The sequence below is a fragment of the Neovison vison genome, chromosome X (genome assembly GCF_020171115.1).
Source record: "Neovison vison isolate M4711 chromosome X, ASM_NN_V1, whole genome shotgun sequence".
NCBI lineage: Eukaryota > Metazoa > Chordata > Mammalia > Carnivora > Mustelidae > Neogale > Neogale vison.
In genome coordinates this window covers 90,050,091-90,077,047 of record NC_058105.1, presented here as the reverse complement: position 1 = coordinate 90,077,047, position 26,957 = coordinate 90,050,091, and the positions used below count along the sequence as shown (strand labels likewise).

The 26,957-nt window shown below is 55.8% G+C and overlaps 3 protein-coding genes across 6 annotated transcripts in view; 2 read left to right on the top strand and 1 right to left on the bottom strand.

The window, feature by feature from the left end:
• Nucleotides 1–340: 340 nt before the first annotated feature.
• ARAF (A-Raf proto-oncogene, serine/threonine kinase) lies at nt 341–11,403 on the top strand. 3 transcript variants are annotated; one of them, XM_044235855.1, is made up of 16 exons: nt 341–427; nt 1,752–1,906; nt 2,067–2,170; nt 2,925–3,027; nt 3,121–3,275; nt 3,384–3,482; nt 5,767–5,908; nt 6,012–6,039; nt 6,130–6,275; nt 6,369–6,571; nt 8,269–8,445; nt 8,548–8,594; nt 9,053–9,171; nt 9,414–9,545; nt 10,504–10,638; nt 10,824–11,403. In XM_044235855.1, exons 2-16 carry the CDS (start codon nt 1,811–1,813, stop codon nt 10,956–10,958), a joined length of 1,821 nt encoding a protein of 606 aa, XP_044091790.1. In that variant the 5' UTR covers nt 341–427; nt 1,752–1,810; the 3' UTR covers nt 10,959–11,403. The 3 variants fall into 3 exon arrangements, with proteins under 3 accessions (XP_044091790.1, XP_044091789.1, XP_044091791.1); XM_044235854.1 differs by having other exon boundaries at nt 357–427; nt 1,712–1,906; XM_044235856.1 differs by lacking the exons at nt 5,767–5,908; nt 6,012–6,039; nt 6,130–6,275; ... (5 more) ...; nt 10,504–10,638; nt 10,824–11,403 and having other exon boundaries at nt 357–427; nt 1,712–1,906; nt 3,384–3,486.
• The window catches only part of SYN1 (synapsin I), a 47,021-nt gene continuing 31,461 nt past the window's right edge, over nt 11,398–26,957 (bottom strand). Inside the window, exons 6-13 of one of the 2 annotated variants that reach the window (XM_044235852.1) lie at nt 17,100–17,162; nt 16,279–16,421; nt 16,106–16,180; nt 15,897–15,999; nt 14,682–14,828; nt 14,175–14,262; nt 13,498–14,083; nt 11,398–12,495 (exon numbers count right to left, since the gene is read on the bottom strand). In XM_044235852.1, coding sequence (XP_044091787.1) covers nt 12,360–12,495; nt 13,498–14,083; nt 14,175–14,262; nt 14,682–14,828; nt 15,897–15,999; nt 16,106–16,180; nt 16,279–16,421; nt 17,100–17,162 — 1,341 coding nt within the window. In that variant the 3' untranslated portion in view covers nt 11,398–12,359. The remainder of the gene's footprint in view (nt 12,496–13,497; nt 14,084–14,174; nt 14,263–14,681; nt 14,829–15,896; nt 16,000–16,105; nt 16,181–16,278; nt 16,422–17,099; nt 17,163–26,957) is intronic. The other variant, XM_044235853.1, reaches the window with a different exon arrangement.
• Nucleotides 21,252–24,972, top strand: TIMP1 (TIMP metallopeptidase inhibitor 1). Its single transcript, XM_044235857.1, has 6 exons — nt 21,252–21,401; nt 22,215–22,343; nt 23,080–23,159; nt 23,315–23,441; nt 23,695–23,819; nt 24,696–24,972. Exons 1-6 carry the CDS (start codon nt 21,266–21,268, stop codon nt 24,864–24,866), a joined length of 768 nt encoding a protein of 255 aa, XP_044091792.1. The 5' UTR covers nt 21,252–21,265; the 3' UTR covers nt 24,867–24,972.

Below are 26,957 nucleotides of genomic sequence, written 5' to 3'. Positions count from 1 at the left end.
CCCAAATGGGTACCTAGGGCTTCGGGTCACTGGCCAAAAAAAGGGCACTTAGGGATTCCCCTCCCAGATTCAAGAACCCCTAGAGTCAGCCCCAAGTTGCTGAAAAAAATTTCAGCTTTACTCCAGCTCGGCACGATGTGGGTTAAAGTCCATCGCGCGGCGCTCTCCACCCAACTGCGCCTGCGCGAGTCTGGACAGGCGAATTTCCCTCAGACCCTGACGTTTCAGGCAGTCCCTCCTAATCCGGAACACGACCCACATTCCGCCGGTCCTGCTTTGACAGGCGTGACCCTAACCCAATAAGGATGGAGAGGTGAATCCGGCGGAGCCAATGGTGAAAGTCCGAGGGGCGGTGGAGGCGGACTCAGCGAGGAAACAAGAAGACAGGCCCAAGATGGAGGCGGCGGTGGCCGTAGCGGCGTGACAGGTGAGGGCGGGTCCGGCGGGGTTAGGTTTCTGGAGCGACCGCCGGGCACGGGCAGGGAGCCGGGACCGAAAGCTTAGCTCCAGGATGGCTTCGCCTGGACGCCGGCGCCCCCCACCCGGAACCGGAGGAGTGGTTTGACCTGGGGCGAGACCATCGTCGACAGCGGGGGTGGGGTGGGTAGACAGGAATAGGGGTGCAAGGCTGCGGGGGATGGTTTCGCCCGTCGCGTGTGGCAGTGCGCCTGCGCAGAGCTGGAAAGCCCTCGGTAGGCGGGGCCGGGCTGAATGGGGCCTGGGCTGTGGTGTGCCCGGACTCCCTCTAAACCTCCTTGAGATGTCTTCATGACCCTGCCTTGCCGGCAATGGGGAGTGCGTGGAGCTGTGGTTTACTAGTCGCGACCCACTGGGCGAATGTTTGAGGATTTCTCCGTTACTCCTCTTTAACCCTACCCAGCCTCCTTCCATTGTCAGCAGTAATAGGTCTGTGACCCCTTCATTAGTTAGGGTAGAGTTTGGACCCCTCCACCCCCGCTTTCAAACTGTTTATCTCACCTCAATAGTGTTTGGTAATGCACCATTTCCCTCCATTCCCCCATGACAGTGTCTGGTGATGTCCATTATCCATACTTCTCCCCACTACAGTCCCTTCAGCACAGTTTCTGCTGAGGCCCTATGAAGTCCCCATCATAGTCTTGATGACAGCCATTAGCCACCTAACAGTGTTTGAGAGCCTGCCATCGTTACAGCCCAGGGCTTAGGGATTCCCCCAGTGCCCCTAAGAACACCGTTTGGTGCGGTTCCCATTTTCCCCCAACTAAGGGGAGTATCTGATGATCTCTTACATTTCTTTCCCATCATCCTGTCTGTGACTCCTCCCTCACCACAGTATCTGGTAACCACCCTTTCTCCATTAAAAAGCCAGGACAGCCTGTTCATGTCCTTTATGGACGTAACACGCCCAACTGCAGTGTGGTTTGACTTCCTTGTTACCCCCCCAGCACAGAGACTGGGTACGCCTGTGCCCTCCAGGACAGTATGTGCTGCCTCTCCTTGTTCGTTACTCCCCTCTCCTCTGCCCCCACCCTATGCAGTGAATCCTAGACCTTGGCCCTTAAAATAGTGAAACAAACAACAGGAGAGCAGCCTGAGCAGAGGAGAGACTGGATGAGTTCGAGGTGTTTACAAGATCCCTTGGCCTTTGTGTGTAGATTGGGCAACAGCAGGGAGGGGGTGATGTGGAGCCTGGACATTGAAATTTTTTTTGTCCCTGCCACTTTGCTTCCAGACTGTCATTACTGGACCTCTGAATTCCTCCTGTGTTCTAGGAGCCCCATGGCACCTGCTCAGCCCCACCTCAACCCGTCTTGACAAAGTCTTAGGCTCCATGGAGCCACCACGGGGCCCCCCTGCCAACGGGGCCGAGCCGTCCCGGGCAGTGGGCACTGTCAAAGTATATTTGCCCAACAAGCAACGCACGGTGGTGAGTCTGATGGGCAAAGCTGGCAGGAGGTCGGGGCGGATCCAGTTGTGACTGGGGGTGGGGGGAGGAGGCTTCTACAGAGGCCGGGCAGAGTCAGCTGGGGCCCATGTTGGGCACTGACCACCCCTTCCATCTCCTGTGTGCACACACAAATGCATAGGTGACTGTCCGGGATGGCATGAGTGTCTACGACTCTCTAGACAAGGCCCTCAAGGTACGGGGTCTCAATCAGGATTGCTGTGTGGTCTACCGGCTCATCGAGGGGTAAGTGTGCCCCCACCCCGCTACTTCCCCTCCCTCCACTGGGCTCCCCAGCCTCCCATCTCCTCCTCGGAGGCCCCTGACTCCTTCCCTCTGTGGTGCAGTGTCCCGTTAGTCTTTCCTTAAGCTCAGTGAATCCACGAGTGCGTGCAGCTTTTGTTTCATGACATCATTCATTCACCAGCCTTTGAGGCCAGCAGCTCGCCTCTCCTTGGCCCTCAGGTCCTTGCCCAGCTCCTGCACCCCATGTGGGAGTTTGTCCTGGTGTTCTTTCACGATTTCATCTGTTTGCCAGCTCTCTGCGTCCTCCGCTTCCTCATTCTTGGTTGGTCTGCCGGCCTTCCATTTATTCCTCTGTCCTGGGCTTCCTGAACTCTTTTATTCCATGCCTACATGGCTTTTTATTTGTTGTCTCAGTGCCTGTCGGCCACTTTTTCAGGGGCTTGCTGAGTGCTTCTGAGATTTCGTGGCTTATTCCCCCTCACCTTGTGGTTAAGAGCATGGACTCTTGACGCGGGCCAGCCACTCACAGTCCTTTGTGGCCTTGGGCCAGTGACTTGGATCCCTCTGAGCCTCCGTTTCCTCATCTGTAAAATGGGGGCAAGGATAGTAACTAGTTCCTAGAGTTGCTGTGATGAAAATGAAACACGTCAGATGTTGCTCCATGGATGGTGGGCGTGGAGGGACTTTTAGGGGTTCCCTTCCTCCCACAGTCTCTGTCCACCCTCTCATTCACTGCCTTCCATGCTTCGTACAGGCGAAAGACAGTCACCGCCTGGGACACGGCCATTGCCCCCCTGGATGGAGAGGAACTCATTGTAGAGGTCCTTGAAGATGTTCCACTGACCATGCATAATTTTGTGAGTGTGGAGTGGAGAGTCCGGGCAGACTGTAGGCATGGGGTGGGGAGGTTCCTTGACCAGGCCTCAACTTTCCCTGCTCTGTGGCAGCAGGTACGGAAGACATTCTTCAGCCTGGCATTCTGTGACTTCTGCCTTAAGTTTCTGTTCCACGGCTTCCGCTGCCAAACCTGTGGCTACAAGTTCCACCAGCATTGTTCCTCTAAAGTCCCCACAGTCTGTGTTGACATGAGCACCAACTGCCGACAGTGAGCCTGGCCTATGGTGGGTGGGGGAATGGGGATGGCAGACGCCACAGGGTTCTTACAGATAGCTGACCCTTGTCCTTTTGCTCCATCCTCTTAAATGCTCTCAAGGTTCTACCACAGTGTCCAGGATTTGTCCGGAGGCTCCAGACAGCACGAAGTTCCCTCGAACCGTCCCCTGAATGAGCCACTAACCCCTCAGGGTCCCAGGTAGGGATGCCTTAGCTGAAGGCCTGTTGTCAGGAGAAAAAGATCTGGAGGCCTTTGTAGATCACAAGCCGTACTTCATTCATTTGTTTATTTGCACACATTTATTGAGCACCTATAGGTGCGGAGCTGTAGGACATCTGGCAAGCCACCTAATTTTTCTGGGCCACAGTTTTCTTGTCTACAAAGAGGGGATAATAATACTTTTTACCACATAGCGTTCTGGTGAGTATTTAAATGTGTTGAGGTGTATCTAGTACTTAGAACGAGATCTGGTAGAGAATAAGAAGTCCCTATTAAGGGGTGCCTGGGTGGCTCAGTGTGTTAAGCCTCTGCCTTCTGCTCAGGTCATGATCCTGGGGTCCTGTGATCGAGCCCCGCATCGGGCTCTCTGCTCAGCGGGAAGCCTGCTTCCCCCTCTCTCTCTGCCTGCTGTTCTGCCTACTTGTGATCTCTCTCTGTGTGTCAAATAAATAAATAAAATCTTAAAAAAAAGTCCTTATTAATTACAAGGACATATATATAAGCATCTAACTATTTCGTTAATTCTTACAGTATAATCATGCTCAAGTCTTTCCATTTTGAAATACATATTTATCATAAATTCCCTTTTATTTCTCTTTTATGTTCAGTATTATAATACTGTAGTATTTTTTTTAAGATTTTATTTATTTATTTGACAGAGAGAGACAGCGAGAGAGAACACAAGCAGGGGGAGCGGGAGAGGGAGACGCAGGCTTCCCGCCGAGCAGGGAACCTGATGCAGGGCTCAATCCCAGGAACTTGGGATCATAACCGGAGCCAAAGCCAAACGCTTAACCAACTGAGCCACCCAGGCGCTCCAATACTGTAGTATTTCTATATTAAAGTATATTATTGCTCTAAGATAGCACAAATTTATAAAATATACATTGTATTTGTCTGTATATTGTAGGATGTATTCATATGGTACATTATATTAATATATCACGTGTTCTATGGACACTCTATAATATAAAACACATTCTTATGCAACATAAAATAGTGTAGGGCATTATGTTACTTTTAATTATGGGTATATGTGGATTACCTATGCATTTCATTTCAGGATAGTGAAAATACATTTGTGGGGCTTTTGGGTCACTCAGTTGTTAAGTGTCTGCCTTCGGTTCAGGTCATGATCCCAGGGTCCTGGGATCGAGTCCCACATTGGGATCCCTACTCGTCGGGAAGCTTGCTTCTCCCTCTCCCAGTCCCCCTGCTTGTGTTCCTGCTCTTGCCATCTCTCTCGTCAAATAAATAAATAAAATCTTTAAAAAATAGATATAATAAAAATTTTTTAAAAATGCATTTGTGACATCAAAATATATATAACATGTGTCTTTATGTATTTACATCTACATATAACATACACAGTTGACCCTTGAACAGCATGGGCTTGACCTGCGTGCGTCCACCTACACGTGGATTTTTTACGTGCAGTATTATAAATGTATATGATTTTTTTTAGAAACCTTTTCTTTAGCTTACTCTTATCATAAACATACAGTATATAATACATAAAACATACAAAATACATGCTTAATTGACTGTTTATGTTATCACTAAGGCTTCTGGTCAGTAGTAGGCTCTTAGTGGTTAAGTTTTTGGGGAGTCAGAAGTTATACATGGACGTTCACCTGGGCAGGGGGTCAGTGGTGCCCCTAATTCCTACATTGTTCAAGGGTCCGCTGTGTAATGTTACTGCAGTACACATGTTTGGAAACATTGGTATCTTAATACAGATAATATGTTATATATTATATAACAACATATTTGAGTAGTGCACACAGTTAGAAGATATTACATATTACTTTCTTCCCCCCTATATTGTGTGGCTTGCTGTTGTTCCTCCTTTAGGTCTTTACTCAGATGTCCCCTTGGGGAAGCCTTTCCAGATATCACCCATGATACTTTCTCTCTCTTTGTGTTGCTTTGTTTTTTTTCTTTATTGTACCTGTCACCAATGGACATATTAAATACTCTTCTTCTTTTTTTTTTGCGGGGGGGGCGCTCTCTCCTCACTGGAACATCAGCCCCATGAGGGCAGGAACTTGTTTTCATTTTGCCCATGGTTTTATTTCCACTACCTAGAATGCTTTCTGCCAGTGGGCAGGCCCCCAGTAAGTGGCTCTTGAGGAAACGAATGGCAATAGTAACAGTAGACGGTGACTCTGATCTACACATACGTTTACAGGGCTAGGGGGGCAGCTTTCCTTGTTCTTGCGTTCATCCCACAGTGATTTCCCAGCCTTTACCCCCCCTCCAGCTCCTGCGCCCCGCACCGAGACCCCGAGCACTTTCCCTTCCCCGCGCCGGCCAATGCCCCGCTCCAGCGCATCCGCTCCACATCCACTCCCAATGTCCACATGGTCAGCACCACAGCCGCCACGGACTCCAGCCTCATCCAGGTTGGTGGCAAGGGGGTCATTGCCTGAGGGCACCGGGCCGGGAATAGGGCTGTTCCCCTTGGCTCCCGTGTGCCCTCTCTGACTCCGGGCCCTCTTCTTCCAGCTCACTACCCAGAGTTTCGGCACTGATGGTGAGTCCACCCTGCCCACCCCATGCCCCTGCATCACACCCCCTCACCCCCGTGCCACCTCTGCTCACACCTCCCCCACAATGATCGCAGCTGCCGGTAGTAGAGGTGGTGGTGATGGAGCCCCCCGGGGGAGCCCCAGCCCAGCCAGCGTGCCCTCGGGGAGGAAGTCCCCCCATTCCAAGTCCCCGTCGGAGCAGCGGGAGCGGAAGTCCTTGGCCGATGACAAGAAGAAAGTGGTAAGCTCCAGGGGAGCCTTTGCTGGGGGCGCCACAGGCTGAGTGATGAGGGAAGCGGGCAGGCCCCTGAGATGCCGCCCATGTGGCCCACAGAAGAATCTGGGGTACCGGGACTCGGGCTATTACTGGGAGGTACCGCCCAGCGAAGTGCAGCTGCTGAAGAGGATCGGGACAGGCTCGTTCGGCACCGTGTTTCGCGGGCGGTGGCATGGCGATGTGGCCGTGAAGGTGCTCAAGGTGGCCCAACCCACAGCTGAGCAGGCCCAGGCTTTCAAGAATGAGATGCAGGTGCTCAGGTGAGATGACACGTGTGTGGGGTGGGGCAGAGGGGCAGGGCACCTCCCCGGGGAAGGGCCAAGCTGGGGCGCTTCCCGGGTCAGCCACGTTTGCGTTGTGTTAATGAGCTCTTTCTCAATCAGGGAATATCCCTTTCCCCTCTGGGAAATGGCTTCGTTTCAAGGCCCTCTGATGATGATACTGTTTGTGTTCCGGTTGATACTGATATTAACTAATGTCTCCGCCTCCAAAATGTGCATCTTCTTATTTGCCTGGCACTGAAGTGGATATGGCCGAGGCCAGCCACGTTACCACATGCCCTCACATTCATAGCTTGATGTTAAGCACATTGCCAGGAAGCTTTGGGCCCCTCCTTCCCCTCTGCTTGTGTTACATTGTTAGCTGTAGGTTTATCCTACTGGATTCCTGTTACTAATCACAGTCATGCCATGATTTAAAGAACGGTGGGTGTTGTTTCACTTAGGATTTAGTCCTTGTTTTCATTAACAGTTGTAATTCTCTGCTTAATAAGCCCCTCATACTATATCAGTTCATTTGCCCCGAGAAGCCCTTGTGTTCCTCTTCTGCCGCTCTGGTTACTACCTACCAGTCCTGGGCTTGCTGACATGGGCGTGCCCTCTGACCAATGGGTACAGGTACATTACAGAGTTGATGTTCTCATAATTTCTTGTGCCATTTTAATATTTATCCTCATTATGGACCCCGCAAGTAAGAAAACTTTTATTCTCTTCCTCTCTGTGAAATGATTTGAGCCCACTGCTAGCCTGTATCACATTAATATTTTAACCGTAATTGGACCACTGTGAAGAGCACTCCTGTCCTCCGTTACCCACTGTGACATGAGCAAAATCGCAGAGCACTGTTGGTGTTTGCATTTGTGTTGCCATTATACCCGCGGTGACTCCTTTTGTAAGGAGGGAAGGTGTCCTCCTAAACTAGAGTGGTGGCGTCTGTTCACCGTGTCGCAGTTTCTTTGAGGTAGACTCAGGCACCCAGTGGCAATAACGAGGACAGTGACATTTTCAGGGTGCTCTGGTAGGTGCTGTTCCAAGTGCCTTACAGATCATAAGGTAGGTAGTATAATGATCATAGTTTTGCAGTTGACGAAGGTGAGGCACCGGGAGGTTAAGTGTCATCCCTGAGGTTGCACAGTGAGTACCTTGGAAGCCTGGATTGGAACACAGGATCTAATCCAAGTGTTAACTCCAAGCTCTATACTTCTGAGCCTCTCGTGGCAATTAACAGGAAATAGCCACGCATTACTGGGTATCTTTACTGGCATGTCAGTATCAGGCTGCTGTATCAATGAAGAAGGTTGGCATTCCACTCTCTTGTCTATAAAATGGTCACAGGCCCAGGTCACGGTCAAGGTTGGAGATTGGCAGGTGTTGATGACGTAGAGCCACTGGTCGATAGAGGGGTGGGGAGGGGGCAGTAGTCTCTCTCTCCTGCTTCTGTTGGGAGACTCGGCTGAGGAAGCTGGGGACATACGCCACCCCCACCAGGAGGGAACCCCTGCCCATCAAGCGTATCTCACAAATGCACTGAGTCTGGCGGCAGGCTGGCCCTGAGCCTCCTGAAAGGGCGGAAGTGCTGACAGAGGGCAGTAGTGAATAGACCCGTTCCTGATGCTCCGAAAGTGAGTGATGGTTGCTCTTTTTCCTTCCTGTCCTGGTACTGCCCTCCCTGCCTGTAGGAAGACCCGTCACGTCAACATCTTGCTGTTCATGGGCTTCATGACCCGGCCGGGATTTGCCATCATCACGCAGTGGTGTGAGGGCTCCAGCCTCTACCACCACCTGCACGTGGCCGACACTCGCTTCGACATGGTCCAGCTCATTGACGTGGCCCGGCAGACTGCCCAGGGCATGGAGTGAGCCTCCCGGCCTGGGGACAAAATGGGGGCGGTGGGAGGCTTGGGTGGGGAGAGGAGGTAACCCCCCGGCCAATCTGCCTTCCACTTCCACCCCTACAGCTACCTCCACGCCAAGAACATCATTCATCGAGATCTCAAGTCTAACAGTATCTGCCTGTCCCTGTGTGCAGGCTGGGCCGGGGTGGGGGCTTAGCGGGGTGGCTTTTGTTGGGGGCCTTCTGGGGATGCATGGAAGGGTCACATGGCATGTGGCTTAATAGGGCCTCTAAGGCAGGGGGAGTCTCTTGGTCAGGCTCAAGGCTGTGGCTGGTTTCAGTGCTGTTGTTGGGGACTTTGGGCGGGGTCCAAGGTTTGGTGAACCGTGGAGGGCATGGCAAGTCTGAAGTCCCACTCGAGGTGCTTCCTGGTCAGGAGTCATGGGGTGGGGAGTAGCATAAGGGGCAATAATTGGGAGTTCCCTACCCAAGTCAAGATTGTAGCTAGTTTGTATGATATGGGTCAGAGTCAGGGGCAAGACTGGTGTGGGGGCATCAGTGGGAACTGCCCAGTCAGGATGGGAGATGTGGCTGTTGGGAGCTCCTGTAGTGGCCCTTGACCCTGGTGGACATCTTCCTACATGAGGGGCTCACAGTGAAGATTGGTGACTTTGGCCTGGCCACAGTGAAGACACGGTGGAGTGGGGCCCAGCCCTTGGAGCAGCCCTCGGGCTCCGTGCTATGGATGGTGAGTTGGGCCAGGCTGGACTGGGGCCATCTGGGTAGGAGCTTGGGTGACTGGGGTGGGATGGGGGGAGCTGAGTGGGGATGGGAATGCTTGTGCCAGATGGGGGTGTCTAGACTCCTCGTGCTTTGCCTCACATGGGTGATCTGAGTTGTACCCAGTGTGGCTGGTGGGATCTGGGAGTGCGGCTGGCCATTGGCTGACCTCCGTGGTCCCCCTGCCTGGTCTGGTCTGCCCCATTGAAGGCGGCTGAGGTGATCCGTATGCAGGACCCGAACCCCTACAGCTTCCAGTCGGATGTCTACGCCTATGGGGTTGTGCTCTATGAGCTCATGACCGGCTCGCTGCCTTACAGCCACATTGGCAGCCGTGACCAGGTGAGCCCCACACGTCACCCACAGTCTCCCAGGCAGAGGAATCCTTTCAGCCTCCAAAGCCTAGACTTCCTCCTTTGTAAAGACCAAGAATGCCACACTTGCCCCCAGAAACCCAAAATCTTCTGGGCGGAGAACTCTCAGAATCCTCTGGTCTTCCCTACCTAGAATCCCCTCCTTCCCTACACATTGACAATCCTCTGGGTCCTTGAGGTCCAGAACCCCCGGAATCCCTTCTACCCAGAACCCGCCATGGCCCCCAAACACCCGGAAGCCCTCTGGGGCTTGGGATACCTACAGTCCTCCAGGACCTGCAGTACCCCAAATCTCCCAAGTCCCAAAGCCCAGCATCACATTTCTCCCAATGACAGAAGCCACCTGTGCTTCTGGACTACTCACAGATAACCACAGTCATTCAAGGCCTTGGGTATCTGCCAGGCTTTCGGGGCCCTGGAACCCATGGTACTCTGGGCCCCAGGCTCTCCCGAGTTCTCCAGGTTGAAGGCCTGGAATCTTCCAGGCCCTCAGAAACCTGGGGTCCTCTAGGCTCTAAGAACCAAGCACTCACAATCCTACAGGCCACATGGACCCATAGTTCTCTAGGCCCCAGACACCTGCAGAAATACAGGCCCCTGAGGTTTTGACTCCCCTAGCTCCTCCCAGACCCAGAACTTCATGTTTCCCCTGACTCAGTAGGCTTGTAAGCCCCCAGAAACCTGTGAGGTCAGGGATACTTGTAATTTTGGATTTCCCCCAAGCTTCAATCCCTCTGTTCTGCAGAGAAGCCCTGTGCTCAGAGACCCAGTGTCCTTGGATCCACTGGATCCCCATAGCACTCCAGATCCCAATACCCAGAGTGCCCTAGTTTCCCCCAAAAGGAGCCCCCAAAGCCCCTTTAGAGCCACAATTCCCTCAGCCTCCCAGCCCACACCTCCAGACCACCCCATTCCTGTCCCTCCAGATCATCTTTATGGTGGGCCGTGGCTATCTGTCCCCGGACCTCAGCAAAATCTCCAGCAACTGCCCCAAGGCCATGCGGCGCCTGCTATCTGACTGCCTCAAGTTCCAGCGGGAGGAACGTCCCCTCTTCCCCCAGGTGGGCTGGGCAGGAGGGTTGGACACACTGGGGAGGGTGAGTGTGAGGAGGAGGACGACTCTGAGGTGTCCGTGGGAATTGTGTGTGTGCGCATGCATGTGTGCTTCCCCTGTAGGCTGGGGTTTGTAGCTGTCGGGGTGCCTACCTGGTTCTGGACACCCCCCCTAACCTGCCCCTGCCCCCAGATCCTGGCCACGATTGAGCTGCTGCAGCGGTCACTCCCCAAGATTGAGCGGAGTGCCTCTGAACCCTCCTTGCACCGCACCCAGGCTGATGAGTTGCCTGCCTGCCTCCTCAGCGCGGCCCGTCTCGTGCCTTAGGCCCTGCCCCCAGTGGCCAGGGAACCCATCCCAGCCTGCCACGCCAAGGAGCCCTGCCCACCAGCCGGCCAGTGTTCTGTTTCTGCCCTGATAACTGCCTCAGGATCCCCCCATCCCTGTCCCGGGAGATGAGGGTCTCCCCATGTGCTTTTCCAGCTCCTCTGGAATTGGGGGAACCCCCAAAGACCAACACCCCTGCTTCCTCTGTAATTTGATTTCCTCTTGGCTTTGGGGATACTTCTAAATTTGGGAGCTCCTCCATCTGCAATGGCTGGGATTTGTGGCAGGGGTTCCACTCAGAACCTCTCTGGAATTTGTGCCTGATGTGCCTTCCACTGGATTTTGGGGTCCCCAGCACCCCCTGTGGATTTAGGGGGGTCCCCTCTGTGTCTTCCCCATCATTCAAGGACTCCCCTCTTCACCAAGAAGCACAGAATTCTGCTGGGCCTTTGCTTGTTTATTTTGCTTCCCGACTCTTCTCATGGGGTTCAGAGCCGCTGAAGGGTGGGGGTGAGTCCAGGCAAGGAGTGGCTGGTGGGGGGGGAGTGCGGACCACACAAACAGCGCCACTGCACGCATCACCACAGGCGGCACGATGAACGAAGACCACATATGCCAAGCACGGCACAAGAGGAGGCCACGTCAGTCACAGACACAGACATCACGGCAAAGGTGGGGAAGTGGAGGACCGCTGGCCCTCCATGTGCAAAGGATTCTGGGAGGATGGTTAGAGTTTGCATATTTAAAGATAGCTGTCAGAGGCAGGAAAGTGGGAGTATGGGTCCCTGGGGAACAGAAGGGTCCTAGCAGTGGGGGACCTCCCAGTGTGTCGGAAAGGGGCTGGGGGCGGGTAGGAGAAATCTTTGTGCAGCTGGATAGTGGCATCTGATGAGGTGGCTCTCCAGAGATGGGACATCCATGGAGGGGCTCCAGGGCAGGGGTTTCTTAAGGATTTTGGAAATTCTGATGGGGAACAAGGCATACTTGAGAGATCCAGGACCAGGAATACGGTTTTCCGAGAATTCCAGGGCTCCGGAAGGGGACTGAGTGGTGTGAGGGCCAGAACGGGCTGCCTGGTATTTGGGAGCTTCTGGGAAAGAAAGTGCCCTCTGGGAGGCCAGGAGTAGAGGTCTTCAGGAATTTGGAGGTTCTAAAACTGAAAAGTCTTGAGGTGGCAGGGACTGGGCTTTTAAAGGGACTTGGGGATTCCAAAAGTGGGAGTTGGAGTTAGGACCAAGGGTGAGGTTTCCCCAGGGAGTAGGGCATTCAGCGGAGTGAGAAGAGGGGTCTCGGACCAGGAGAGGGCTTCTCAAGGGATTTGGAGACTCCAAAAGTGAGAAATGGATTCAGGGCCCAGAGAGGGGTTGCCCAGGAAGAATTAAGGGTTCTCAGGGTGGGGTGTCAGTCGGAGAAGAGGCTGGCGAAAGACTTCCTCAGGCTGCGGATGGTCTCAGCTTTCACCTCGTCCTGGCTAAGGCTGGGCCTGGGCGGGGCTGGTTCTGGAAGGTTGAAGGCATTGGTCAGAGACTGGGATTTGCTAGAGAGAGACAAGGTGGAGGCATGGGAGGAAGGGGGGGGGAGGAAGGGAGGAAGGGGAGAGAAACACAATGTTACCCCAGGCCCAGCCCAGCCCTGCCCCTCTAGTCCTGGGGCTGTGCCTGTGACCCGCCCCCCACCACCACCATCACAGGCCTGGACCCTGATGGATCCTCAGGTGGAGTGGGGGAGCCCTGGGCCAGGCTGGGAGGACTTGGGTCTAGGGGGAAGTCGGGGTACTAGGCTGGACTGGGAGGAGTGGCAGGTGAAGACAGGCCAGGATCTTTCCAGTCTGGGTGAGGAGTCCCAGAGGGAGGGCGGTGGGGTTTGCACCCAGGACAGGCTGGTGGGGGGTGGGGGTCTCCTTAGGGGAGTGGTTGTGTGTGGCACAGAGGACTTTCAAGCTAAGGTGCAGGGGAGGTCTGGAGCGGACCAGAAGAGGTAGAGAGGATGGTGTGATGATCTGGGGGGAGACTGAGATGGCCCAGAAAGGAGCCCAGGGAAAGCATGAGGGCAGCTGGGAAGAGCACGAAGCGATTGGAGGACTGTGAATTGGGCCGGGAGGAGTTTGGGGGTTTGCCTGGGAGGAGTCTGTTTGGGCAGGAGAAGGGTGCGTTTTGCTGGGAAGGCTCCAGACAGGCGGGGAGGAAGATCTGCGGGGCAGGGAACTACTTAGGGAGGGTCAGCAAGGCGCCTGGGTTGGGCCTAGAGGGGCTGGGGGAGGGGGCTTTCCCAGGGGCCTATTTGCAGGACAAAAAGAAAAACAAGTTTCTCTGGAATTCTGGAACGAATCTCTGGGATGGAGGGCAGGAGCCCCCAGGAACTGGGGCAAGGTTGGGGGGTGGATAGCTCGGAGGAGGGTTCTGCTCAGACTGGAGATGGAACTCTCGGGACTTCCTGTATGGGGCCTGGGTCCGAGGAGCCTGGGAGCTGGGGCTACTCTCCTGGTTTGGGAGCCTGTTTTGTGAGCAGCAAGGCGAGGGCTGCCGTGGGGTCCTCTTACTTGAGCTGGGGGTGCGGGGGTCCCCCGGCAGTGGCGGGTGGTGGCACGTCCTGGCTGGGTTTCTGGGCCAGCTGTGGCTTGGTGGGTCGTCCAGCAGGGCCCGGGCCACTGGGCCGAGGCTGCTGCGTGGTGGGTGGCCCAGTGCGGGGCATGGGACCCGCCTGGCTGGCCTGGCGTGTGGGGCCGGCAGGGCCTGGGGGTTTCTGGGGTGGGCCCTGGCGCTGCTGACCGCTCGGCGGGGCCCCTGAGGCCTTTGGCGGAGCCTGACCAGAGACGGATGTCTGACGGGTAGCCTGTGGGGGTCCTGCCTGGCGCTGGGGAGATGGGGAAGCAGGGGGGCGGGCTGCTGGAGGTGCCCCAGGGCCTCCTGCCACCGGCCGGGATTGGCGGCCTTGACCCTGGGTCAGCGGTGGGGTCTGGGACACAGGCTGCTGGGGTGCTGATGTGGGACTTGGTAGGCGCTGGGGCAGGGGACTGCCAGCTGGGGGTCCAAGGCCCGAAAGGTGCTGCTGGCCCTGTGGGGGTGGGCGTTGCTGCAACGGGGGTCCCTGGCGTTGCGGGCCTGGGCCCGGCTGTGGAGGGCCACCTGAGGGACAGAAAAAGTACACACGTGAGAGGCATGGGGGGGGGTTGGTTGCCAGTCCCGTAGGGGTCCCGGAAGCTGGTCCCTCACTTACCCTGTGGTGGGGGTCGCTGCTGAGCCGGAGGCCCTGAGGGCTGCTGGGAGGTCTGGCGGCCCAAGGGCAGGGCCCCTGGGGACGGAGTCTGCGGCAGAGGAGCAGAGCAGGAGAGGTTCAAAATAGTTACCGGCCAGCCTGAGCCTCAGCCAATCAAAATGACACGGGCTCCCCCTGTGCTGGGTGTTGCCGAGTCTGTGGCTGAGCTGAGGGGATGTGGGGCTGTGTGTGTTTGGGCGGGGGGGGGGGGGGGGGGGGGGGGGGGGGGGGGGGCTAGTTCCCAGGGGGTGGCTGGGAGGCACTCGGGGGCGGGGGGGGGGAATCAGGATAGCGGCTGTTTTATCATGTTTTTTTTTTAAACCACTGGTCATTGCCGCCACACATGGGTCATGGCTGTGCCCTCTGCCTGCTACTGATTAGCTCTGTGGTGGTGTAACCTGGGGCTGGCCGGCCCGCCACCAGCCTCCTGGGGCCAGGCTGGCCCTCTCCCAGCGCTGGGGGCCTGACCTGGCTGTGGGACCCCCGGCCAGGGGAGGCATCCCGCTGCCGCTGCCTGGGCAGGGCCTGGGCCATCTTGTTGACCACAAGCTCAACGATGAGCTGCTTGTCTTCATCTTGGTGGTCCCCGATGAGCGGCATGGAGGAGCCCACCACCTGGGGAAGGAAATGGGGTCCAGTGAGGAGAGAGGCGGCAGGTCCCTGGGAGGGTGACAGTGACAAAGCGCCTTCTGTTTTGAAAGGCATGGGCTGCTGCCAAGGAAGCAGATTCCGGCTGAGAGGCATCAGTTTCGCAGTGTAAGGAAGGCCTGTTGTTCACAAGGTAACTTACAGCTCAGGAAGGGGCGTGGGGAACCTACAGCGTAGAGTTCCACGATCAGGCCCGTGGCGTGTGGGACCAAATCTGCACCTCCCCCTACTTTTGGGGATGACCCCTGCAAGCTAAGGGTTGGGTTTTACATTTTTTAATTGTTGGGGAGAAAAAAACACAAGAAGATTCCATGCCCCGTGAAAATATATGAAGTTTAAATTTCTATGTCCATACAGTTTTAGGGGAACACAGCCATGCCTTTTTTTTTCTTTCTTACTTTCTTTTAACATATTGACTTCAGCTACTTTTGCAGAGCAGCTGCAACAGAGACCATACAGCCCACAAAGCCTGAAATGTGCGCTCTCTGGCCCTTGACAGAAAACCTTTACCAACCACTGCTTTACAGTGTGCTCGGTGCTTGTTCGTTCTCGAAGAACTCTGTGGCTTATATGGTGCTTTACAGTTTACAATGCCGCTATCCTTTTCAAGGGACTAGGGGATACATGGTGTTTAGACTTTGGAAAGTGCTTTGCAAGGGCACCACTGTTTACAAAATGCCTTACCACGGATAAAGTGCTACCTACCGTTTACCAAGCCCTCCACTTTTCAAGGCGCTTTAGAGTTTATAAATGGCTTTACTGTTTCCCAGAGGCACAGCTGTCTGTAAAGAACTCTGGAATGTTGAAGTGCTTTGCTCCGATAACAGGGACCTCCCTCCCAGTTTACAGAGCTCCTTTTTTTTAAAAAAAATAGTTTTATAAGGCACTTTGCTGTTCCCGTGGCATTTCCTACTTTATAAGGTGTTTTACAGTTTGCAGAGGGCTTTAGTAGCCCCCTGCTGGGCCATGGAGAGCTGCAGGGTTCATGCGCCCACTGCTCCCTCTGTACTCCCACCACTTTCTGGGTGCTCCCACCTCAATGATGTGATCCCTTCCGTCCTTGCCATGCAGTGCTTCCACTGCGCAGATGTCCAGTCCCCCAAAAATCTCTGAGCATGTATCCACCCACAGCTTGTACCTGCCGAGATAGAGAGCAAGGCAGCCTGTCAGCGCCTGGCTTGGGGCGCGCCACGCTTACTCCCCTCCCCCAACCTGCCCTCCAGCCAGGTCTGGGCCACCCCTACCTGTCAGACATGGCAATCTGCTCGAGCATCGCGGAGCCAGTGTTGGTCTTCCAGTTTCCTGACACTGACGTCCTCCTGGGGTAGGGGGCAAGAGGAGAGAGGACAGAAGCTCAGGGGAGCCTGGGCTTCCCAGGGCAGGGGACCCCGACCCCGGCCCTGGTCTCTTCACTCACATGTAGGCTTTGTAGTTCTGCCCAATCTTCTGGACGCGCACATCATATTTGGCATCGATGAAGGGCTCGGCGGTGGCGTACGTCTTGGTCAGCGCTACAACGCTCGCGATGTCCTGGAAGTCGTGCTGGTTGTCCACCTTGACCTGTGGGGGCAGGGTGGGGGTCAGGGCCTGCTGAGGTCAGGGCAGCCGTGGGCCTGGGGAGGCCTCTGGGTGGGGGCACGCGCGCCGACGGCCCAGGAAGCTGAGTACAGAGTTTTTACATGGATGCAACAGACACACAGGTGGGGAGATGCGACTTGAAACATACTGAAAACGATTGAATTGTCCACTTCAAGTGGGTAAGTGTTATGGGCAGTGACTTTTATCTCAGTAAAGCTGTGCATGGAGTACCCAGACCCAAAGTCAGTGGGAAAGCACGCAGAAGCACAGACACGAACATACACATCCCAAGTCTGTTTCCTACATACACAGCGCCAGGGTCAGGGGGATGGAAAGCATACAGGACCTTGAAACCCTTGAACATGAAAGATCACATGCTGTATGTTCAACCCAGAGGCATGCATACACAGAGGCACGAAGCAGGATGCACGAACAAAAGAACAGGACACACAGAACTGGTCGAATGTCTGACAGAAGACTGGGCCACCATAATCTAAGTATGCAAGGGAAACAATACACATTGATAAAGATGCCCCAGGACACACAAGCGTACAGAATGACTGGGGTGCATTGACTATGCAATATACACGTACACACATATGCACAATGCCAGGAGTGTGCACCATACACACACACACACACACCCGTCTGGGGACTCACCTTGCCCATCCCGGAGTGTGCGTGCCCCATCTTCACCACCACAGGGTACGTCGTGCTGCTGAGCTGGTTGGGGAGGGGAAGGCAGAGCATGGTCAGGGCTGGGGGTCTGATCGCCAGGGGTGGGGGATGGCACTGAGAGAAGCCCATTTAGCGGGAGCCACATCAGGAGCCACTTCCCAGAAGAGGCAAGTCAGAGACAGACAGCAGCAAGGGTGTCACACAGCGTCTCTGAGCCCAGAATCGAACTCTGAGCCCTGCCTGCCCATCCCTCCCTCCACTACCCCCAAGTGCCAGACATTCCGCCTCTGCTTTCCCAGGCAGAGGCATGGGATAGGGGTGGGGGACTTTTCCGGAAAAGGGAAAGTTTGTTTTGACAGTGAATGGATAATAGAGAAGTGAGTGTGTACTTGTGCGTGCACGGGGGTGTGGTGGTGAGCACACAGTAACCAGACCCCTCAGCCAGGCCTCGTGTGTGAGCATCAGTCATACACAGACGCAACCTACAGACCGGCACACAAACCCTCAGAACTCAGACCTACACAGCCAAACCCAGAGATTCCCACACATGTCAACACTTGCAAGATGGAAAGACCCAGAACCAATACAGGCTCTGGGCACACTCTGCTCTCTGGCTACAGATATCCACATAGTCGTTCAGCCAGCCGGGTGCTCGCACTTTGGGGCAGGCGCTCCTGGCCAGCCTCCTTGCCCAGCAGCAGAGAGAGAGAGAGACACACACACACACACACACACACACACATATGTGCGTGCAGCCCCTTTCCTCTCACCCAAACCTACCAGACAGAGGGATACACAACATGGAGGATTATCACGCAATACAGAGACGACCCTCAGAATGCACCAGAGATACACACAACTGACAGGCACACATGACACAACCGGGCACAGACTTAACACTCACAGACACACACGCAACACTCCCAGGCATCTGCACAATGAATAGGACCCATGCCTCCTATAGAGATACCCACCTTTCTAGGTAGTCACATAACCACCCACACCACGCCCCCGGGGAGCAAAACGTACATCTAGGGACACACACACACATCATGCCTTGCCATCTATACAAACGGAAATACACACACACAAGCATCTGGGTGTGGGGGTACCCCGAGTGCCCTGCGACCCTGGCTGGGGAGAGGGGCCGGGGCCCGGCGCCCCCAGCTCAGGGCCCTGCACCACCGCCCCCTCGCCCTCTCGCCCCCTTGAGATGGCTTTCCCGGAGGGGCTGCTGGGGGCGGCGGCGGCGGTTCCCAGTTCCCGACAGGCACAGGAAGCCCGCAGGCTCAGGGTGACCGATTGACCTTCAGGCCTCACCCTCTCTCCCCGCACCCCCACCTTCCTCATTTCCCAAATGACTGGCGTCATGACGGGGCCCTGAGAGGCACGGTGTTGGGACAGGGGTTACGGGGATCCTCTAGTTAGCATTCCAGGGTGACAATGCAGAGGCGGCGCTTGACGCAAGGCTCCAGCGCACACGCCAGCTCGGAGCCGAACACCACGTCCACAATTACACGCGCAACCTCGACCCGCTCTGCAGAGGCTGACGGGCAACTCCCTGAAGCGACATGGAGCACGCCTGCACCACGCAGAGGGGCACACGCCACCTAAAGGCACACACGCAGTTCTTGGAGGCAGAGACACAGGAGAGCTGCGCATTAGTGCACATGCACCCCCCGCACCCCACCGCCAGTCCCCCATGTTTCTAGGCCCCTCTTTTCATAAACATTCCCTGTTTGCGCTGGACCTGAGCCTGAACACAGCCCTGGGTGTCGGGTGTCGGTGCGCGATTGTGCTGGCCCATGTGTGCAGGAGGGCAGGGAGCTTTGCTCTCTAGGATTCCCCCGGAGAGCCCTGCGTTTTGACTCTCGGCCTCTCCTCCTCCTCAGGCCACATGGCACCCCCAGGCAGGTCACTGAACCTTCCCTGGGCCTCAGTTTCCTGATCTGTACAAGGGGTACCACGAAGGCCCAAAGCACTTGGCATGCTGTGGGCAATGATGGGGCGTCTGCTCCGCACACCCAGCCGGCCCCATGGTCCTCCTTCACCACCCATCGGACTCCCCCCGGGGATCACACACCTGGATACCCCTCCTTGACAGCACCCCCCCTCCCCGGTTTCAAAGCCCGCACTACAAACCAGATGCCAAGAACCCCTCACTTGTAGACATGCAGCCCGACTTGGGGCTGACTCAGGCTGGGGAGTCAGAGCCGGCCTTGGGAAGCAGCGTCCGTGAGGGGCTTTCCCTTCCTGCGCAGCTCCCTCCTGCCAAGCGCTGACTTACTCAGCCCCTGCCTCATTCACTCTCCCTCCCCACTTTCACAACCGGCTTCCCCAAATTCCTGGTTTACTTCCCTTCCCCCCCATCAGGGTCATTTCTTCATCCTCATTCCTTGCTTGGTGGCTCTTGACCCCTTGGTGTGTCGCATTTTCCTCATCTGCCTAGGGAGAGACGCAAGTCTATGCCTACCAGGGAAATTGGGAGGAAGAGATTAGTTATTTCAGGAAAAGTGCTTAGTGCACTATCTTGCGCACAGGAAGCCTCCTCCATCCTCAAAAAGCTCGGGGCGCCGTTATCAGCACGGGGTGGGGGTGGGGGGAGGGGCAGCCAACATTGATTAACAAGGAAGCAGCTGGGATCAAAGCACTCACCGAGATTTTACAGCTGGGTTTAATACCCATAACAGCTGGTGGCGGTGGTGCTGGCGGAGCTTACCTCCCTGAGTTCCGCAAGCTTCAGGAGCAAGGGGGCAATGAAGACCAAAAGGGAGAATTTATACAAAGAATATAGGGCACAGCCCGCAGTAAGTGTTCAGTAAGTGGCTGCCGGCATCGCTCCCATCACTATTATTATTGGTCTTCCTTCCCCGACTAACAAAGGACGTTAATGAGCCCTTAGAGCCCTTTCCCAGGACCCCAGTGAAGATTCAGGCAGCATCTGGAAGCTGGTGGGCAGAGATTGCCTCACCACCTCCCCTCCAGAGGTGTGGGAGGGTTGGTGGGGAAGGGGCAGGGCAGGATGGGAGGGGATCTGTTTTCTCCTGACTCACTGCCCTCTTTCCCCACCAGTGAACTACCCCCCCAACCCCCAATGCTCACTATTTCACTGGCACGTTCCCCACTTGCCAGGGCTGTGCCACACCTCGGTGAGAGCCTAGCACCGGTTAGCCTGGGTTCAAATCCCAGCCGTGTCCTGTGATCCTGGGAAAGTTCTCCAATCCCTCTATGCTCCTATTTCCTCATCTGTAAAATGGGAATAACACCAGTACCCATCTCAGAGGTTTTACTGTGAGCTTTCAGTGAGAAAAGTTATGCTGAGTGCCTGGTACACAATTGGTGTTCCATAAATGATCTATGATCATTTGTGTTTGTTTGTTTGCTTTTCTTAAAGATTTTATTTTAAGTAATCTTCACAGCCAATGTGGGGCTGGAACTCACAACCCCGAGATCAATAGTCAGCTCCGCGGACTGAGCCAGCCAGGAGCCCCTTCCTGTGTTTTTTTGAGGGGTTAAGATCCAGGCTCTGGCTTCAGGCCACCTGAGTTCAAATCCCAGTTCTGCTACTTACTACCGGTGATCTTGGCTAAGTCACTTAACCCCTCCGTGCCTCAGTTGTCCTACCTTGTATTCCTCTTCCACTTGATGAGGGAGCACGAGGCTGGCTGAAGACAAAGCAAAAGCTGGCGCCTTGCACCCCCCTTACCCCCCTCTTCATCCGCTCCCCCTACCTGCCTTATCTCTCTTCCCTGCTTCTACTCCATTTGTTTCCTCTCTGCCTTGCTCGCCCTTCACCAGACTGTCAGATCTCCCAGGAGAGGGATTTCGGCTGTGCTAGGCACACAGTAGGCGCACAAGCAATGTTTATTAAAGGGATGAACTCACTGGGGCTTCAGCCATGGGGAGCTGGGCGGGGGACTGGGTAGACTTTGGAGAGAGTTTGGAGAATTTAGGGAATTGCCTTGGGAGGGGGGCTAGTTCTGCCTCTAAGCCCTGCACAGAGGCTGCCTGGAAGGATGGTGACTGATGTGGGATGGGGGTGGGTGGCCAGGGCGAGGCCCAGAGGGAGGGAGAGGAGGAGGGTGCATCTCCTTTTCGGCAGCCCTCGGCCCGCCCCTTGGCCTCCACCGAGGGTGGGCGGATGAGTAATGCATCCAGGAAGCCTGGAGGCCTGTGGTTTCCGCACCACTCCCACCCCCGCCCCTCGCGTGGACATTTATCCCCTGCTGCTCAGGCCCTGCCACCATCGCCGCAGACCCAGCACCCCTGAGAGATACACCAGAGGTAGGCTGGGGCCCTGGGCAGCCCCGCGGGGCCTGGAGCCAGGCCGGAGCTTTCCTGCCAGACCCCTGGCCGCTCAGCCCGGCCGGCGGCGGGTTCTGGGATCCTGGGCTGGTCAATGGGAAGAGGGCGGGAGGGCGCTGGACCGGGTCCCCCGATCCCCACGCTCAAAACTCCTTGGAACCCCGACATCAACCCCGGACTCCTCTGAACCCATGAACCCCTAATATCACAGCTGCCTTCCAGGCCACCAGCTCCCCTAAATTCCACTCCCCCAACCCTCCAGACTCCCAAGTCCCCAACTCCACCACGTTCTCTGCTCCCAAATCCTTCAGGCACCCCGCCCCCTTAAGTCCCCAAACTTCCTGAACCCCCAATGTCCTCCCCATTCCTGAGCTTCTCTCCATTCCTCCAATCTTAATATGCACAACCCTGAAACCCCAAACTCCTCCAGCTCCCCAAACCCCAAATTCCTCACCCCAGCTTCTCGACCTTCCAACTTTCCCGCGTCCCTAAATCCTGTAACCCCCCTGCCCCCTTATTCTTTAAATCCCACAATCTCCTGCCCTCCCCACTCACCCAGTCCCTGAAATCGCTCAAATACCACAACTCCTAGACTCTCCCAACCCCCAGCCCTCTCAGCTCCTCTGGGCTCCCAACTCCCAAATCCCCAACTTCCTTAAAATCTCCACACACCTCCAACCCCTCAAGCCCAGAGTGCAGTGGCTTAGTTGCCTTCCAAGCTGGCAGTGGGGGTCGGAGGGGGTGCTGCACACATTGGCAGAGGACCACTGACCACTCCTCCCCAACCCGCAGCACCCACCATGGCACCCTTGGCACCCCTGGCCTCCTGCATCCTGTTATTGCTGTGGCTGACAGCCCCCAGCAGGGCCTGTACCTGTGCCCCACCGCACCCGCAGACAGCCTTCTGCGACTCCCAGATCGGTGAGTGCACCCCACTCTGCCCCACACACTCCGTGCTTTGGTTTCCCCTCAGTCCCGCAAGGTTCACAATGGCTCCTACCTTTAGAGCAATCCCACTCAGCCCTGCACTGACTGATTTAGACACCCTGGCATCCCCAGGCTTCCTTGATTTCTCCAGGCCCAGTCCCACCCCAGGGCCTTTGCACTGGCGGCTTCCTCTGCCTGGGACACTGTTTTGCGAAGGTCTTGGGGTGGGGCGGCCCCAGATGTCAGATGGTCTTTCTCGACTACTCTGTTCGAAATTTTAACCCCCATCCCCTAGTACTCCTGATCCCAGCTCTAAAATTCCCCAACACACTGAATACCTCCCATACGCTTATTTATTTTGCTTGTGTTCAGTCTCTTCCTGGCTAGAATGTGAGCTTCACAAGGGAGCGGGGCTTCTGTGTTTTTTGTTCACTGTGGTGTTCCTAACACCCATAGCAGTGCCTGGCACACGGTGTGCTCTGAAATATCTGTGGAGCGAATGAAGACATGATGAGTATATGAGAAAGGCTTAAAGCAGCTCCTGGCAAAGAGTAGTCACTCAATATAGAGATTAATTGATTACCCAGGGTATACATCAGTTGGCGTGCCAGCTGGTGTTCCAGCGATCCCTACTGAAGTCTGGGCTTCGCAAATGTTAGGACTGTGATTATTTTACTTTATTGGCTCAGGCAGTCCATTTGACTCGTCTTCCCCTCTCTCCCTCCTGCAGTCATCAGGGCCAAGTTCATGGGGACCGCAGAAGTCAACCAGACCAACTTAAACCGGCGTTACGAGATCAAGATGACCAAGGTATCCCTCCCGCCCTTTCCCCAGCACTGCCTAACATCTTCTTCCCGTCGAAGTCAAAGCCCGGGAAGTTAGCTGTGATGTCAGGATGCTAGAGAGGACTTCAGGGAAGAGCGTGGAGTGGGAGGGCTGTCAGTAAGACAGACTCTTGTTGACAGATGTTCAAAGGGTTCAGCGCCTTGGGGAATGCCTCTGACATCCAGTTCGTCTACACCCCCGCCCTGGAGAGCGTCTGCGGATACTTCCACAGGTCCCAGAACCGCAGCGAGGAGTTTCTCATCACCGGTGAGGCCCCGCCCCCTCGCCCGGTGCCAGGCCAGCCGGTCCCTCCAACGCTGCCCCGCAGCCAGGACCAGGCGAGGCTCCGAGGGGCTGGTCCCAGTTGAAATGGGGACCGCCCCGATCTCAGCCTATTAGAAAAGCCGGGGCTTTGCCCCGCCGGGGTCTGTGCTCCAGAGATGCCTGCCATCCTGCCCACCCCCCCCCCCCCCGGCCCAGCCAATCAGCAGCTGCCTGTTGCCCCCCCTCAACACCCCAGGAAACCTGCAGAATGGACACCTGCAGATCAACACCTGCAGTTTCGTGGCTCCCTGGAACAGACTGAGTAGCGCTCAGCGTCGGGGCTTCACCAAGACCTATGCCGCCGGCTGCGGGGAGTGCACGGTGAGTAGCCTGGGCCCTGTCCCCCGCCTGGAAAGCGACCCTCGGACCGTGTCTTGTTTCTTGCTCCCTCTGGCCATTCCTTGTCCTTACGGCTGCTCCCCAAACCCTAGGGCTGCCCCTGATCTCTCTTGTTATTCCCCCGAACCTGACACTGTTCCCTGGAAATTCTGGTTGTTCTTAGCTGTGTCTGATGCCTGAGGACTCCGCCGTTCCCCTGACCGTCGGGCTGCTGCTTTTCCCTCTTAATCCCCCTTGTGACTATTTTCTAGTCCCCCTGTGTATTCCTGATACCCCCACCCCCACCCCGGGATTGTTTCTTGGTTCCCTAGAATGTTCTCCAAGTTCCCAAAGTGCTGATCCCCCAACCCACTGACTCTTTTTCCCCAGCACCGATTCTTGCTCTGACTGCCTCACACACAGGGGTGTGTTTTACGTTGCCCTTCTGACTGTCCAAGGCTTTCTCCCTCTGGCCCTGAACATCCTCTGATCCCAGTGGCTGTGTCTGAGCCCCATGGCTCTTTCCTATTCCCAAGTCCCCACCCCCCATCCCTGGGCCAGCTGTTCCCTATCCTTCGGGATAGTTCCCTTGGAAGCCTGCCTGACCGCGCCCCCCACACATAACTGTTCCCCAACCAGTATTCCAGGAAACTGATCACAGTTGGCTGGATTACTGTGGCCAAGCCCAGTGACTGTTCCTCCAGCGGGAGGGGCTGTTCTCGAGTCTCTCCCCAGGTGGGGCAACACCAGGTCTCCCTAGCAGCTCAGTGTTGAAAACTGAGGAGGGGAAGGTTCTGCTGGGGAGAACCTTCCTCCAGGGGAAGGAGGTAGGGGCAGGGGGAGAAGTCCTCAGAGACACGCCTCCCTTCCCTCCACTAGGTGTTCGCCTGCTCATCCCTCCCCTGCAAGCTGCAGAGTGACACTCATTGCTTGTGGACCGACCAGTTCCTCACCGGCTCGGACAAGGGTTTCCAGAGCCGCCAGCTTGCCTGCCTGCCCAAAGAGCCTGGGCTCTGCACCTGGCAGTCCCTGCGGTCTCGGGTGGCCTAGATCCCACCCCGAGCGGAAGCCGGAGCCTGCACAGTGTTCACCCCACTTCCCACTCCTGTCTGTCTTCATCCCACAAGACAATGAAATAAAGAACTACCATCCAGCAGGCAGTGTCCCCGTGTCATGTCTGGGAACAAATCCATGTCTCTGATGACCTGGTGGCAGCACCAGGGGACCGAGGCCGAGGGGGGTGAGGGATGCGAAATCTGCATTTCACCTAAAATTTCAGGTATTGGGAATCATTCTCCACGTCGGCATCGGCACCCGCGATCGGCCACACCAGCAATGGCCATTTCACCTGCATTACCCACCACAACGTACCAGATAATCTCGCTTTCCCTGATACTTAAGAACAGCTTACCAGGCTAATTTCTGATCCCTGTTTGCACCGGGCTCTCTAGAAAATTATCCCACTACTGACAAATCACTACCTCCCTGGCAGACCCCTCCAGTCGCCAAGCTCATCAACAAATGTCTGACTGATCAGCAAACAGCTCTCTTCCCCTGGGCACTGCCCTGATGTCATCCAGGAGGAAGCCCTGTTCCATCCACATCTGAGGTATTGCCATCCCCACCCTTAGGTTTTGTACTGTGAGTCTGACTTAAGTGAAAGGGGAAAGCTGGGGGGGCGCTCAGAGCCCCCCAGTGTCCCATCTCACCACGTGACCCAGCCAGGGCCTCTAGAAGAAGGGGCAGTCGGGGCTCCCCACCTGTGGCCTGCAGGAGAGTGGCCATTTGAGGAATAGGAGGGATGAGGAGAAGTTGTGATCTGGAAATCCCCAAGCTCTGCCCTTCATCCCCTTCCCCTACTTCTCCCTAACTCCCCCCTTTTAATATTTATTTATTTATTTATTTATTTGAGAGAGCAGGAGCAGGGAAGAAGGAGAATAGGGATAGGGAGAAGCAGACTTCCCGCTCAGCAGGGAGCCCGAGGTGGGGCTCGATCCCAGGACCCCAGGATCATCACCTGAGCCTAAGGCAGGCACTTATCCACTGAGCCACCCAGGAGCCCCTCCCCTAACTCCTTTGACTACCACTGAAGGCACTACAGCAGTGAAGTGCAGGTAGGGTTCAAAATCAAGACCAGCCAGGTATGTCAGCCTACACTGCCCATGTATCTCCCATACAGACGTTGCCTTACCCAAACTGGGGCCTCTAGACCCAAGCCTCACCTTTCTGGCTCATCTTCCCCCATAAATCCTGAGTGACAGATGCTCCAAACATTCCCTTCCGCAGGCCTTCTTGTTCCCCAGCAGGGCCCTTCCCAGTCTCTGGCTTCTGTCCCTTATGCCCCAAGGATCCTGGTTCAAGTGAGCTCCTGGGACCCAGAACCTCAGACTGGTGCATACTTGAGCATCACCCTTGATCCGAACCTGCTTGCAAAAAGGCTCCAGTGCACATTCTTCGGTGAAGGAAAGGAGGCCCTCTCCAATTCCCTCCCATCGGACTGCCCACTGCTCCTAACAAGAAACCAGATCTCCTCCAGGGAGTTCTGGGGTCAGCAAGCTGGCCCCCTGGATCCTCTATGGCCCTCTGCTCTTGCACTCCTGGGAGATGCACCCAGGGTCCAAATACGTCCTAAATCAGGATGGGTAGATTTTGAGCTCTCTGCACCTGATTCTCTGCCCACTCTGGGGACAACCACTGCACCGAAAATTTCTGTGTCAACATTGAGACCTCAGTTATGCCTTGGCAGGCTCTGAACCCCATCCACTGGAAGGGGCAAATGGCCCCTTGGCTGATGCATGTGACTGTAAGGACCCTTGGTGCCCTCATTGCTATGGGTTCAGCTGCTCCAAACAGTTCACCAAACCCTAGTAGCAGCTCCCTGCATTCTTCCACTGTTGTTCCCTGGTCCCAGTGCCCATTCTCTGAGCCCTTGGCTGGGCTGGAATCCGTGGGAAGAAGGTGAGGTAGGACGAAGCAGCGGAAAAGGCCAGAGCCAAGCATGGAGGCCGTTCTCCCGCCGCCTTGCCCGCCAGCAGGTGGTGCCCTGGTTACAGACGGCAGGGCTTCAAGGCCGGGCGACCAGCAGGCCCTGTGGAGGCCAGAACGACATCCTAGGCCACCTCCCCAAGCAGGAGCCCCTGG